The 15320-nt window shown below is 53.9% G+C and overlaps 1 protein-coding gene across 2 annotated transcripts in view; it reads right to left on the bottom strand.

The window, feature by feature from the left end:
- MGAT5B (alpha-1,6-mannosylglycoprotein 6-beta-N-acetylglucosaminyltransferase B) overlaps positions 1-15320 on the bottom strand; it is a 66494-nt gene that overhangs the window by 32755 nt on the left and 18419 nt on the right. For both annotated transcript variants that reach the window (XM_081029648.1, XM_081029649.1), the window contains exons 4-8: positions 7156-7271; positions 6529-6602; positions 5444-5614; positions 4510-4674; positions 2915-3084 (exon numbers count right to left, since the gene is read on the bottom strand). In XM_081029648.1, the coding sequence (XP_080885774.1) occupies positions 2915-3084; positions 4510-4674; positions 5444-5614; positions 6529-6602; positions 7156-7271 (696 nt within the window). The remainder of the gene's footprint in view (positions 1-2914; positions 3085-4509; positions 4675-5443; positions 5615-6528; positions 6603-7155; positions 7272-15320) is intronic.

Raw genomic sequence — 15320 nt, 5'->3', positions numbered from 1 at the left:
TCCCCCCTGCATCTTGGGGTCTCTGGAGACCCAGGGGACAAGGGCCCCCAGACCCTTCCTTGCTGCTCTGCCTGAGGCAGGTCTGGTCTATGGCTACCCACAGCCACTGGCTGTGCCATCCACAAGTTGTCCAAGACTTCTTTGGCTTCCCACACACCATGTCGCTTTCCTCCCCCCTGTTCCTCACCCCCACCTCATCTTACTTTTCTATAGGAAGCTTCGAGGCCAGAGAAGGATGCCTGTTCATGATTTGCAAACATTAGCTGCCCCTGCAGCATTCTGCTCCACAGAGAGTCTTATGAGCTCGTTCAGAGGGAACTGGGGGTGGGCACAGTGCAGGCGGGTGGCAAGTGGGCACACCCGGCTCTGCACAATGTGAACAGCTTTGTCTGACAACAAAATGCCACAGGGTGAGAGCCAGAGTGAGGGATGTGCTGGTTCCCTCTCCCAACACTGGGTAGCTAGTCTGCAGTTTCAGCACCAGCACTCTGGGACAGCTCCCAGCCTGGTATTTGCAGCTCAGGTGACATTCATCCAGATGGGATGGGGGTCCTATTTCAAGGTGGCACCTCCTCTCCCAGAACCTGCCGCCCCACCTGGAACTGTGCTTCCCAATGCTGCCACAGCCGTGCAGCCCCTCATTGGTCCCTGTCCCATTCTCCCCCTTTCCATCCTCACTTACGTGTGCTTCCTTCCTCTCTGAAGACACTTTGCATCTTTACTAGGCCTACTGGAGACAAATGCATCAGCCTAAAAGAAAGACACCAGTGGTGTGAAATTGAAGCCACAAAGATGAAAACCAAGTCACTAGGTCATTTAGCGGCCTCACAGCACAACCCAGCCTCAGCCTCCTTCTCCCCCTACTCAGTGTGGCTGGTCCTGGCACCTCCCTCTGATCGAGGTCACGAGAAGTTCTCCTCAAGTGATTGGCGGACAGTTGACCTAAGATTGTTGATGGCTCTGCCCCCATCAGCACCCTCCTCTCTCCAACGCGCCTGTGCTACAGAACACCAGCATTCAAGGCCAGGAGAAAATGCTGACCAGAAAGAGAGACAGCTAGACCCACCAGACTATCAAGACGGTGGGCGGGTTCCAAACAGGAACCACCACTTAGCTTGAAAACCACCTGAGTAAGTTACTGGGCTGATGAAGAAAGTCAATTTGTAGGCCAAGAACTCTGAGGCTTTCCGTAGTTATGCTCTAGGGCAAAGTAAGAACAGTGTCATCCAAAAGCCAATGAAAAGGAGAAGCAGACATCCATTGAGCACAAAAATCCCTAACCCTAAAGAAAAGGTGCAACACTTTGATTACATTAAAATTACGGCCTTCTGTTCAATAAAATGAAACAAACACATACATGCCAAAGGCAATCCACCAATAAGGAGCTTTTTAAACACATGTAACTCACACATGATTTATACCCATAATAGATATAAAGAACTCCTACAAGTCCATAAGGGTATAATAAACAACCCAGCAGCAAAGTGAGCAAACGACATCACTGGGCATTTCACCAAGAGGAAAGGACAGACAAATATACGACAGGAGGCTCAGCCTTGTTAGTTGTCAAGGAAACCCTCAGAAGATACGATGCCGCTGCACGCCCTCAGTTGGGAAGCCTGATAGCACTGAGTGGGGGTGAGAATGTGGCCCCGGGGAACACACATATGGTGGCGCTGACTTAGTGCAATCACGTAGGAAAACAGTTGGCATTATCTTGTAAAGGTGAGTTTTCACACACCCCAAAGCCCCAGCCACTGTGCGCCTTAGTTTATACCCAACAAAAACTGACACAGGTGCACCAGGTGACATATACAAGAATGTCCACCACTGAATTATCTAAAATAACTTGTAAAAGCAGGCAAACACATCCACAGACAAGAAGAGCGGATAGTTATAGTACTTTCACACAACGGAATAGTATACAGAAGAGAAAATGAATGAACGAGAACTTCATGCAACAACACGACTGAATCCTGGAAACAGAAGAAAGCAAGTGAAGAAAGCAAGTCTCAGGGACAACATACTGTATATGCCATTTTTACAAAGCTCAAAACCAAACCACAATACAACTAAACCATATACTGTTTATGGATACATGAATATGTAAAAAAGAATCTATTTTTTTCCAAAAAGCAAAGGAATGCTGAACAAAATACAATTTTCCTCAGGAGGCGGCAGAGGGACGGGTGAGAGAGGGCAGCCCCAGGGAAAGACGAGTCCTGGCAATATTCTCATTCTGAAGTCAGATGGCGGAATCACAGGACCTCCCTCTATTCTTATGCCCCATAACATGTGTCACAGATATTTTTGTATGTATCAAACAATAAACATCAATAAAAAATAAGAAAAGTCATATGCATTTCTTCATCCCACAGATCTAGCAGTTGAAAATAAATCTAATCAGACTCGCTCATGCACACACAATCATACGCCCCTCTCGTCACCAGCCTCCTACCTCCAACAGCATCAGAGGGACCTCAGAAAGGCAAGCACTGGGGAAAGGGTGGGCACCACCAGCCCACCTCACCCCCCCCAGGTCTTACTGGTCCCCAACCCCCAGAATAGGCCCAGGAAGGAGACCAGTTCCGGAAGAGAAACACCAAGGCTGCTCCAAGACCACCGGGATGGCATGTAGAGGGGACCCCCCCATATGCGTAACATGGCTCAATTCCACAGCCCTTATTTGTCAGCCCTGAGCACAAACACCGGGGTACCCGGGGTACCCGCAGACCCGGAGATGGAGAACTCAGCTGTGTGAATAGCACAATGTAAATACGCTTCCTTGGTGCATTCCAAATGTGACCCAGTGTCACCATGGAGGAAGAGGGGGTGGGTGGCAGACTGAGCAGGTAAAGAGGGAGCCCCTGGGGACGGGGTTCCCCTTTCTCTGCTCCCCTCCCCCGGCACTCACCTCTGCAGCTCCTTCAGGGACACTGTGATCCGCAGGCCATGGCCCAGGACGTAGAGAGCAGCCAGGATGTCCGCCCACTGCACCATCTCCCCCAGAGGCCCGCCCTTCAGCACCCTCGGGCTGAACACGTCCCCAGACTCCTCGGTCAGGAAGCCGATGTGGACAAGGATCTGAGGGGACACAGAGGGTCAGTACAAAGGAGTAACAGCACTCGGCCCTGCCACCCCAGGGAGACCGGCGGCAGCAAACTGTCCCCAGGCTGTGCCTGCGCAGGTGCTTTCTGTTACAGCAGGGGAACCAAGAGGCAGAGTAACGGAGCTAGGCACTGGCGATACAGGTGAACAAAAACGGTCACATCCTGCCCTCAAGGTGCTTACGTTCCAGATGGAAGAGGAGACAACAGTGAACACAGACAAGACAGAATTTCATGAAATGATAGGGACTCTGAAAGAAATAGACAGGGTGATGTGCGAGTCAGGTGTGTACTTATTAGATGGATGGAAGGACGGGTGGATAGATGGATGGATGGGTGGATGGATGGATGGATGGATGGAAGGAAGGAAAGAAGGAAAGGAGGAAGGAAGGTAGAACAGAAGGAGGGGTGGAGGGAAGAAAGGAAGGAAGGAAGGAAGGAAGGAAGGAAGGAAGGAAGGAAGGAAGGGAAGAGAGGATAGATGGATGGGTGGATAGATGGATGGAAGGAGGGAGGGCAGGAGGGAGGGAGGGAAGGAAGGAAGGAAGGTAGGAAAGAAGGGTGGATGGATGGATGGATAGAGGGAGGGAGGGCGGGAGGGAGGAAGGGAGGGAGAGAGAGAGGGAGGGAAGAAGTAAGGATGGAAGGAAGGATACGTGGATGGATGGATGGGTGGGTGGGTGGATGGATGGATGGATGGATGGATGGATGGATGGATGGGTGGATGGATGGGTGGATGGATGGACAGATGCGTGGATGGATGGATGGATGGATGGATGGATGGATGGATGGATGGATGGATGGACGGACAGATGCGTGGATGGATGGATGGATGGGTGGGTGGATGGATGGATGGATGGATGGATGGATGGATGGATGGATGGATGGATGGATGGATGGATAGGTGGGTGGATGGATGGATGGATGGACGGATGGGTGGATGGAAGGATGGATGGACAGATGGATGGATGGATGGATGGATAGGTGGGTGGATGGATGGATGGAAGGATGGATGGACAGATGGATGGATGGATGGATGGATAGGTGGGTGGATGGATGGATGGATGGACGGACCAACAGACCTCCCCCAAACAGGCTACCTTATTTCCAACATTGCAGACAAACACCATGACTCTTCTTCCAGACAAGAACAAGATTGTCTGCAGAATGCAGGACCCTTAAGGGGGCAGGTGGGCTTTTCATTGTGCCTCAGACCTGAAAAGAGCTACCACATTCATCTATCCTGACTCTGCCTCCCCTCTCCCTTCTGGCTCAAATTCAAATAAATTCTATAAAAGTCTTTCGAGGGCAGACCCAGTGTGCCACTTGGAATCCTGAGGCCCTGAGCTCATTTTCTAAGCTCTGAGCTCAGCTCCCCGAACACACAGAGAGGGTAAGTTACCTGCTTCTGGTCCCTCTGGGTGTCCCCCAGCTTCTGTGCCAGGTGCTGGGCAGCCAGGGCCCATTGGGCAGTGAGCCGCTTGGTCCGTTTCTTCATGAAGATCAGAGACTCTTTCCCGCTGCCCATCAGCTCCAGCAGGTGGGACAGGTTGCTCCGGAAAACTGCCTGGAGGGAAGTCCAGTCCCCGATTCTCTGACCCCCAGACCTGTGGCTATGCCTCCGCCATCGCCTGCAGCCCTGAGGACAGGGGCTGGCACACTCCCAGGGAGTCTGCAGCCTGCTCCAGCTCTTTTCTCCCTAAGAGGCCCACCGGCCCCGACAGTTGGGGCGCCCCGGCCAAGGTGGTGTGTCCCAGCCCAGCTCTGACCAGTCTCCCGAGCCCTCCGGGATGTGGTCAGCTGTGATAGTTCCCAGGGATCCCAGCTGCTACAAGGAGGCAGTGAGGGCAGTGGTCAGAGCAGGGGCTCAAATGGCAGGGGGGCTGGGCCGCGTGCCAGTGGAGCCAGAGTTAATTGTACGCCTTGTACAAGTTAGCTCAGCTCTCCGGACGTCATCTAGGTTCGTCATCTGATAAATACGCCGCACGAGGACTGCTGGAGGGTTTAAGTACAAATAGTGTCTGGCATGCAGGAAGCCCTCAAGAAGGGCCAGCTATGACTATTAGAGTCCATGAAGCGGGCGCCTCTAGGGCCCCAGCCTGCCCCTCAAGGAAACCCAGCTTTGCAGCATCCCCAGAAGGTAGGACGGGCACCATCAGGCTGGTTTCCTGTCCAGGAGGGCCGGCTGGGACCTGCCCACCAACCAGGCAGAGCTGGTCAGCCTCCTTTTACCGGGGGAAGGGTTCCTCCCACTGTCCCCCAGGGCTGTCCAGCCTGGGGAGGCCAGCTGGCATGTCCACCAACCCCTCACCGGCCCACCCACCTCCCAGGCCTACCTGGACTTTGCGGAGGGGTTTGGGGGCCGTGTGGGTGGCCGTCTGGTTCCTCCAGGGCAGCGGGGGACAGAACCACTCGACCTCACTGAGGTAGATGAGGAAGGAGCACTCGGTGCCATCCACCCCGAAGAAGGCATAGCAGGGGTCAGAGGTCCAGCGGGCACGCATCCACTGCAGAGAGGCCAGCCTGGGCCAGGGGGCCGGTCCCAGCCCACCCGCAACCTTGGCGTCCCTTGCATGCATGTCCCTGGGGACCCTGAGGTTCCCCCAGGATAGGGCCTCTGGGGCCCACCCCAAAGAGGGACAGAAGCAGGGGAGAGAGACTGAACTAGGGCCCCAAGACCCTGTCCTGGCCACTGAGAACCTCAGGGAGGGCCAGGCTGGACCACCATCTCCCAGGCCCAGAAAGAGGACGCCCCTGGGGAAATAAAGCCAGGTCAGGACACAGTGGCAGGGGCAGCACCTTGCGACCTGGCGGGATACAGCTGAGGCCAAGGTCAGGCGCAGTCTTGGAGGAGGCAGGGGCTGGGGCTGGGGCAGGACCCACCCACCGTGATCCCTACGAGGTCACCAAGGAAGGGATCTGCAGTGCCCCCCACCCCTTCTTAGGGAGTTCAGAACCAGTGAGGAACTGGCTTTTACAGCTACGCACTGGCCCCTGGCTGGACAGCCTTCATGCAGCGATAGGTCCCAGGAGGTGGGGCCCGAGAGGCTCCCTCAGTCCAGCTGGCTGGACCCCGAGGATCGGGGAAAGGGAGACTGAGTCCACTTGTCTCAATGTGTTGGGAATCAGGCTGCTGGTCGTAGTGCACATATGTTTAGTGGTTTGTTTGCTATAAAAAGGTACTGACACATGGCTCCTCCTGTGGAATATGGGTTGGTGGGCCAGGCAGATAGCCCAAGCAGAGAAGCCGTTTCCCTGAGATTGGCCTCTGCCAGCTAGTGCCAGGGTCGGGCGCCGGGGGCTGGGCAGAGGCCCTAGCGGAAAGCCCTGCCAGCAGCGGACCCCCAGAGCTAGTCTGGGGCATAGACCCTACAGAGAAGCCCCCTTGCTGGTCACGCCCACCCTCAGCCCCAGGCCTCACCTCCACCTTCCCTGAGCAGTCGGGGAACTTGGGGTCACTAGGCGCCTCACACTGGTCCCGCCGGCTTTCAGACACTATCAGGAGAGAAGGTCACCTTGCTGAGGATCTGGGTCCAGGATGGAGCCCGGTAGAGACAGGGGTGAGGAGGGGCTGGGCTGGGTGGGAGGGGTAGGGCGGAGCGGGCACAGCCTTCAGCCTGAGTTTACTCACCTGAAAGGCCACCCGCCAGGGCGTCCCCAAGCCGGGGCTGCCCCCTCTGCCACCCCCACACTCTCCTTAGGAAGTTCAGACCCAGTAAGGAGCTGGCTTAAATGGCTATGGACCAGCTGCGTGGATGGGCAGGCCTCATACACCCCCCAAATGCACCCCCACCTTTTTCAGGGGGCAGAGGTTGGGCCTGTAGCCCCAGACTGCTGCTCCCCACATCAAGTGGAGGTCCAGAGACCTCTGCTGTCCTCAGCACCCTTACACCAGGTCGGGGTGGATGAACCCCAAGTCACCCTGCTGAGAGTCTGAAACGGGGTCCGAGGAGCCTGGGCAGCTGTTATGGGAGAAGTCAGGGCCCAGTCCCGGACGTCCCCCAGTACACTGGCCTCCTGGGGGTCGAGGGGTGTTCCGAGCCCCCACCCTTGCTGTGCAGGAGCAGGCTATGGCGCAGTAGCTGGTCCACCTTGACAGCAATGTCCGAGACGTTCTGAGCGATGGCCTGGATCCTGTCCATGAGGCCAGCCCCTGGAGGCAGCCTAAGAGGGAGAAGCCAGGGCTTAGCAGCAGAGCCTGCCTTGGTGGCCTTCCCAGCAGGGCCTCAGCCAGCAAGCAACGAGGGAGGATGCTGGGCTCCCAGCACCCAGAGGCTGCCACCCTACAATGAACGGAAATGCAGAGGCAGTGACGGATGACAAAAGTCAGGCCAGGCAATGGGGCCATCAGCCCACGCCCCCAGCTTGGGCTGGAGGGGATCTCTAAACATCCAGGGCACACACCTTACACAGATGTGGGAAAGCCCACATCTGCATGTGCCAGGCGTGTCTGCAGGAGTTTCGCAGGGCAGTGCCTGGGGCTGAGGCAGGCCCAGAATTCCATTCAGGAGCCTGCACAGGATCAGCAAGGGACCTCGGGTGGCAGAGACCATTTTCCTGGGCACAGCCAGCTGCCTGAGTCTGTTTCTCTCTTTCTTCCCAGAAGGGCTATATCATGCCAAAATAAATTCCACCCAAAGCAGCCCAGGGACTTGCCAACTATTAAATCTCGAGTAAATTATTGTTGGGTTCTGAGAATGAATTCTTCCCAAGATCTTAAATGTGTTGACTGCCACAAATATCACGGCCCTCCCGCCCCACCATCAATACTCATGTTGCCTTTATTTGGGGAGAATTTATTTCCCTGTACTGATTACTCCTCAACTCCCAGAGAAGTTTATTAGACGTCACACACTATTCATCTCATTGCAAACACTCCTACTGAGATACATCTCACTCTGCAGGCATATGGGTCTCAGTGCAAGCAGGACCCCGGGGGCTTCCTTCAGGAAGCTGCTTGCTGGTTTCAGTGCATTAGCTCTGTTTCCTTTAATTCTTACCTGGTCCTCTGGCTTTGCAGGCCCAGTTTAAGCTTGGTTTATCCCTTTACAAAGACTGGGTCTTGATTGCCGCACGTAATTGGAATTATGTGAAGGAGGATTTTTTCCAACCCGGGCTCTTCGCAGGTCTTTAAAACCCACCTCCCCTCCTCTTCTCGGCTGGTGACCTGCCCACCAGAGAAGGCACAGTAGTGACCCCCAGTGGCCACCTGCCCTCTCAGGCCGCCTTCTGCTCCTACCTCCACTTTCCGTAACGGGAGGAAGGGTGGTTACAGAAAAGGGAGACTAGTATTGGGGACCGGCAGGAGCAAGGCAGACGTGGAGGTGGGGATGGGGACAAAAGGAAGCATGTGTACACAGTGTACACACTATCAGGTCAATCCACTCAAAAGCAAACAACTTGCGTGGAAAACGGCATCGCCTCTGTATTTGTTTCCTGGGGCTGCCGTACCAAACTACCACCCATTTGGTGGCTTAAAACAACACACATTGATTCTCTCACAGTTGTAGAGGCTGGACGTCTGAGATAAGGTGTCGGTGGGGCTGGTTCCTCCCGGTGCCTCTGAGAACACATCTGTTCCCGGCCTTTCTCCCAGCCTCCGCTGGGGCGGGCAACCCTTGGCAGCGTTCCTTGGCTTGTGGCTGCCTCTGTCCAACCTGTCGTCACTGGGCTTCTCTGTGCGTCCAAATTTCCTCTTCTTATAAGGACACTGGCCACTGGATCAGGGCTCACCCACATCCTGCACGACCTCATCTTAATTTGATCACATCTGCAAAGACTCTATTTTCACATAAGATCACCATCATGGGTACTGGGGGCAAGGACTTCAACATGTCTTTTCAGAGGACACAATTCAACCCACAATAGCCTCCTATGAGATTACAAATACGAGTGAGAAGAGATGTAAAAGACGAATGCTTCTTTTGCTCAAAAGATCCACGGGCAGGAAGAAGTAAGAATATTTCTCCTTGGTCTTCAGATTGTCAAGAACGCTGTCAGGAAGAGAACATCCGCTTGTCTCCAATTCATAGTAACGCACAAGGAAATGAGCTGGAGCTCTGCCTCTTAGGAGCTGTGTGACCCTGGGTAAGTCACTTACCCTCTCTGTGCCCCGGCACACTCCTTTTTTAAAATGGAGAAGAAAATGGCCCCAACCTCGTAGAGTCATGGTGACGACCAACAGAGGAAAGATGTGGAGAACACAGATCAGCAGCACCCATGTGACATAAGCCCTGGGTTAACCAGCACTACGGCTACCACTGTGGTGTGGTTGGAGCTGCAGCAAAAGAGATTTGGGCTGATCAGGGTTTCTCAAATTTCTTTCATTACGGGCCCCTACGGAGCCTTTGGAGACATTTTGCCCTTCTCACCGCCCCCCTTGGAATGTCATGACCCCCTCAGATGTTCTGCTTATCTGTTTACACAACATGGCCTAAGATTGTCTTGTCCCTCAAGAACCAGTTTTCACCCAATTCCGGGGGTGGTACCCTCCCATTGAGAATGCCTGGGTCAGACCAGAGAAGGAACGTGATGACCTTGACCTCACTGGGCTCTGAAATGAGTTCCAAATGAGGATTGTGGCACTGCTTCCCCACCAACCTATGAGAACAGGGTGTTTCCCCACCAACCTATAATTCCAGTTAGACCCTCTTCTGACTGGGAAGAATATTTAGGTGACCAAAGGAGGCGGCCACAGTGCAGACAGCCAGAACCTGACACATGCTGGATCTGAGTGGGTACCGAGCACAGGTGGCCACGGCATGACAAGGGGTGCTCTGGGGTGAGGAAGGACCACGTGCCCTTCTTGACTTCTAACTGGAGACCTCAGAGCACAAATGACCCCTGTCAGGGACCAGCTGGGGGTCCTGCCAGGTCCCCGGAGACAGTGGAAGGGACCCCACCCTACTTCGAGTCTTCCCGAAAGCGTCTCTCCCTCAAGGCTTCGCTCCTTCCACCCTATGGGAGCCAGATCACTTCTCTGAGCCCCCTGTACCCAGGGGGTACACTTGTCAGTGATGGGCTTGAAACCCCCAAAGGAGCCCAGAATTGTCCAGGACAAGGACGCGCTTTCATATGTGGAGCCTGATACTGCCCCGTACCGGCCATGTGATCAGGGGTCCATCACTATTTTGGATTGAAAAGTGTCCTTCAAAATTCCCATCCACCTGGCACCTCAGAATATGACCATACTTGGAAATGGGGTTTCTGCCGACGGACTTAGTTGAGGTCAGACTGGATTCGGGCGGCCATGAGCTCAATGACTGGTGTCTTTGTAAGAGGCCACGTGAGGATGTACAGGGAGAAGACAGCCTATAGGCAGATGGCAGTGCCGCATCTACAAACCAGAAGCTGGAGGAGGCAGGAAGGACCCTCCCCTGGGGCCTTCGGAAGGAACGAGGCCCGGAAGACACCCTGATTCCAGACTTCCAGCCTCCAGAACGGAGAGAGAATACATTTCTGTTGTTTGAAGCCATCTGGTTTGTGGTCATTTTTTTATGGCAGCCCCAGGACATGCATATAATCACCATCTGCAGAACTGAAGAAAAACGGTTTTTAATCCACCACAAAAAGAGAGCCCAGGTTCTCCTGTCTCCCCTCCTACACCCCTGCTGTCAGGAACTTCTTCTGTCCAACCTGGGCTCCTCTTGCCGAAACCCAAGCTTAATTCTGCTGCTACTGTCACAGGAGATGAAGAACTGGGGACCCCCATGACTTCTCAAGCCCGGGGTCAGTGACTCTCCACATTATTCAGAGATTTATTGGAAAGAGTCAGGGCCTCGGAGTCAGAGGTCCTAGATTCCAGTCTGGACACCACTGGAGAGCTGTGTGACCTTGGGCCAGTTACTTAACCTCTCTGAACTCGGGTTGGCTCCGGTAAAAGCTGAATAATCTCAACTACCTCACAGAGTGATTACAAGGATTAGACACAGGCTGACTGTAAAAAGCTCAGCATACAGTAGGCACTCAGTAAATGCCTGAGATGCTTTCAACTCCCTACCTACAGTGGTCATCCCAGCCCCGAGAAGTGTCATGAGTCTAACTATAGAGCAAAGCACTTTACTTTTTCAGGGATTCAGCAATTTTCGTATGACAAGCATTTCTGCATAAAACATATCGCTAGCTCGGGCTTTAAATAGTGCAGATGGCATCTGTCTGATTTTACAAGTTCAACTTGTTCAAAACGGAATTACTTGGTGTCACTATTATTATACTGGACTTAGCATGTGTGCAGCAGCACTTTCTATTTTCAAATCATATGTGATTAGGCTTCTCTAAGAAGCTTTTTTTTTTAAATGACAAAGTGGATGGCACGAGACCTCAGACTACAGACACTGGTGACCTGGGAAACACTTAAGTGGAACAGGAAGTGGGGGAGACAGACTGGGGAGATGGCGGACACTGCCTCCAGCCCATCGATGGGGCCCAAGGGAACCCAGAGTCGTGGGGTTGTCACCGTGGCGTCAGGGGTACGGCAGGGCTGACTCTCCATCAAGCCCAGGAGGCGCAGTGCCAGGGTTCACAACGCTTTTAGGGGTCCACGAACATGTTTTAATTTTTTAAAAATCAGGGAAAACATTGCAGGTCAAAGAAAATGTTTTCTATGGAATCCGAATATATTTGTCTCTCTACCCATGCAGCCATAAAATATAATTTTCCTATTGGTTAAACTGTGACCCCTACAATTTGTATGTTACAGTCCTAACTCCCACTATCTCAAAACGTGAACTTATTTAAAAGGAAGGAATTATTTCTGGAATTATATTTGGGTATAACTGTTGGAGTGACTATGAGGTCATACTGGAGAAGGGTAGGCCTGAGTCCAATGTGACTGGTCTCCTAACAAAAAGGGGAATTTGGACGCAGACACACACATGGGAAGACTGGACATATGAACCAAGAAACTACCCGAAGCCAGGAGAAGGGCCTGGAACACATCCTCCTAAGCGCCTTCAAAGAGAGCGTGGCCCTGCTAACACTCTGCCACACCTTCATCTTGAACTTCTGGCCTCTAGAACTGTGAGACAATACATTCCTGCTGTTTAAGCTCCTCAGTGTGTGGGAGCTTGTCCCAGAAGCCCTAGGAAATTAACACAACTTTTCATATTTTTTCTGGAGGAAGGACCCCTGTAGTCCTGACACAGCCCAGAAAGGCAGGGCTCTCCCCAGACCTTAGCATGTGAGAAGAACAGGAGAATACATGCTGGGAATGATAATAAAGTATCTACCAGGGAGAACTCACTTGCCAAGCTCTTTATGTACATGGTCTCATTTCATTCTCCTGATATCACAATTCCTTTTTAATGGCCCCACTGTACGGACGAGCTAACCAAGGCACAGCAAGGTTGAGTTACTTGCTCAGGGTCACACAGCTATTGAGTGGGACATGGGGTTCCAGCCCAGCAGCTTGGTTCCTGCTGAAATGGCTGCTGTGCTACAGAGGAGCAGATGGGACAAGATGCTCCTGGGGGGGGGGGGGTGCTGAGCAACGAAGGCTGCAGGAGCACAGGGATTCAGCCCTTGCAGACAAACGCCCAGACACTCATGCAGAGATTATACAAGGGGCCCAGTCCTGTGTCCTCAGGACACAGGGAAGCAGCCTGGAGTCACAGAGGGAACACTGGACCCAATCAATCAGAAAGGGCAGGCTGCCCTGGGACGTGGCTGGTTGCACAGAGAAAACCCATTGCCCAGCCCCTCCATCCTGGGCGGTAGTGCCCATACGTGAGCCGTGAGGCAGGTACCGATTCACCTGGAAGGGGTCTGTGCCTCCAGGTGGGCACAGGGGCAGGACATCAGGCCAAGGCCATGACCAGGCAAAAAACCATAGGCCCTTTCGGGTCTAGAGAGTGACAATCACAGGGATGGGGCGCTTAGCACCATTTCTATGGGGGTAACAGTGAACACCCTCCTGGCAGGTGGCAAAGGCAGAAAGAGTTCTGGCCGAAGGAGTTTCCCTAGTAACAGCCATCCTAACCCTGTAGGGCCTGTTACCAGGGGACAAGCCCAGGCAGGGGACCATGGAGACGATCCCCTTGGCCTTTCTCCCCCCATCTAATGCACCCCTAATCTTCCTTCCACTAGCACCAATGACTGAGAGCACTTTAACCCTCCTCCCACTTACAGCATATTTTTATTTCCTTTTTTATCTTTGGTACATGCATTTTAAAAGCAGAAAGTGGGTAAGCCAGATGAGCCTGAACGGGTGGGCTTCTGGCAGAGTGGAAGGACTGTACGTAGTGAAGACGTGGAGAGGTGGGCAGGGGGCAGGCTGGGGACCTCAGAAGGGATGTCCAGGAGGAGGGCCCCCGACATGTGCCTTCCACACAGATTTCCCACACGCCGGCTCCGCGCCAGCCTCGGCTCTGGGTGCGGAGATACACAGGAGAATCACACATAGGCCCAGCGCAGGAGATGACTCCCATATGGCTGCTTTGAGGCCTAAATGGTATCACATACTTAGCCTTGGTTTTAACTGTCACTTGTAGGGCACCTGTTATTGTTATTATTTGTGGTGGGCACTCCAAGTTAGGTCCCTCCCCTTCTGGATAGGATGAAGCTCCCAATTAGATGTGCTGTATGCGGAATGGCACATTTGAAAAAGGTGAGTCTCCCCACATTGAAACCGCTGACCCAGGGACTTAAAAGGATCTGAGGCCGAGATGATTCCAGCAAGAGGACAGTGAGGTTCTCTGGCCTCAGCCTGTAAACTGTGGGTGCTGGGCAGGGGCAGAAAGGCTGGGGGGCCTTTTGCGTTATCAGGAACCTCTTAGGGCCAGCAGGACTGACACACCAGCCCAAAGGGTCCCACCATCCCTCCTAGTTGGGCAGGGACCCACAAGGAATCATGGGACCTTTTTACCCCCCATAAATGTGGCAGTCCTGAGATTGTCCCAGCTCTCAGCACCACCGGGCTGTACAGACAACAGAGGCCGGGCTCAGTCCCCACTGGCTCTGTGGCCTGGGCCAGTCCTTTCCCTGCCTGAGCCCAGTTCCTTCATTTGGGAATCGTACACCTGGATAGGACCTTCTCATTGGTCAAGGTCAAAGTTCATGAAAAGTACTCAGTAGAGGGTGGCTGTTATTCTTATTTATTATCGTCATTCATTATTATTACTGCTACTTCAGCCCACTCTGCAACAAAGTCCTGGGAATCCAGAACGCACCTCCCAGGGCCGAGGGCCACCCCAGGTATGGCACTGGCTAGAAGGGTTCCCTGAGCTCTCTCGCCCGTAAAGGTGCCCACAGTGGCCTGAGCCAGCCTGAAACATAAGAGTCTACAAACAGCCATGGACAAGGATGGGAGAGGCAAAACGATGGCCTGGGATGTGCTGACACCTTCTGAGGAAGCCAACGCTGCCCCTGTCCCATGGGAAGAGGGCTAACAGGTGGCCCAGGAGCTCTAACGGCCCTGCCTGGTGGAGCTACCCCCTCGGTGCGCCCAAACCCTTCACACTGCCTTCGTTGGAGACAGTATGACCTTGAGAACCCGTGCGGGACCCACATTCCCAGGACCTCTGAGCTCCATGGGACCTCAGACACCTTCTGGTCCTGCCCCTTACCATACTATGTGAAGGGGAAACTGGCCAGGAGAAGATAAAATGAAGTTGCACTGTGGGCTGGGAAGAGGGCAGGGACTCGCACCCAGCCCTTGCCCCTTCCCACTGCATCTGTGAAATCGTTAAATGCACTCAGCCTGGGCCTGCATGCTTTCTGCACATCTACTAAGCACCAGAAATTCCACCACCACGATCACTTCTTACTTGGAAAGTAAAAGAACCCCAAGCCAGGCTCTGGTCATCCCTCTCCCCACCCCCAGGGGCCACCCTGGAAGTACTCTAAGAATCCACGGTATTTGATGTCCTGCCCGGGAGTCCCTCCCCCCACAGACAGACCGCCAGCCCCTTGCTGTGGCCTCCCAGAGCCAGCTGCCCCCAAAGCTGAGCCTGGTGTAGTCAGTCTCCAGGCAGCAAAGGGGCAGCTAACACCACAGGACCCTGCCAGCCACTGAACACTCCGCTCCATATACCACCCAGGGCCAGGGAACCCTGGCTCCTGTCAGTGGCCTGTGGCCACTTCTCCTCCCAACACCGGCTACAAGAGGCCTCCCCCACCCCAGGCTCCAGCCCCTCCTCCCAGCCCCTCGAGGCAATCACTAATTCCAGCCCTCATTCCCCTGGCCCCTTGAAGAGCTCTCCAGGACGCCTGGGGAAG

This window comes from Rhinolophus hipposideros (genome assembly GCF_964194185.1).
Source record: "Rhinolophus hipposideros genome assembly, chromosome: 20".
NCBI lineage: Eukaryota > Metazoa > Chordata > Mammalia > Chiroptera > Rhinolophidae > Rhinolophus > Rhinolophus hipposideros.
This window is presented reverse-complemented; position numbering and strand designations above follow the sequence as displayed.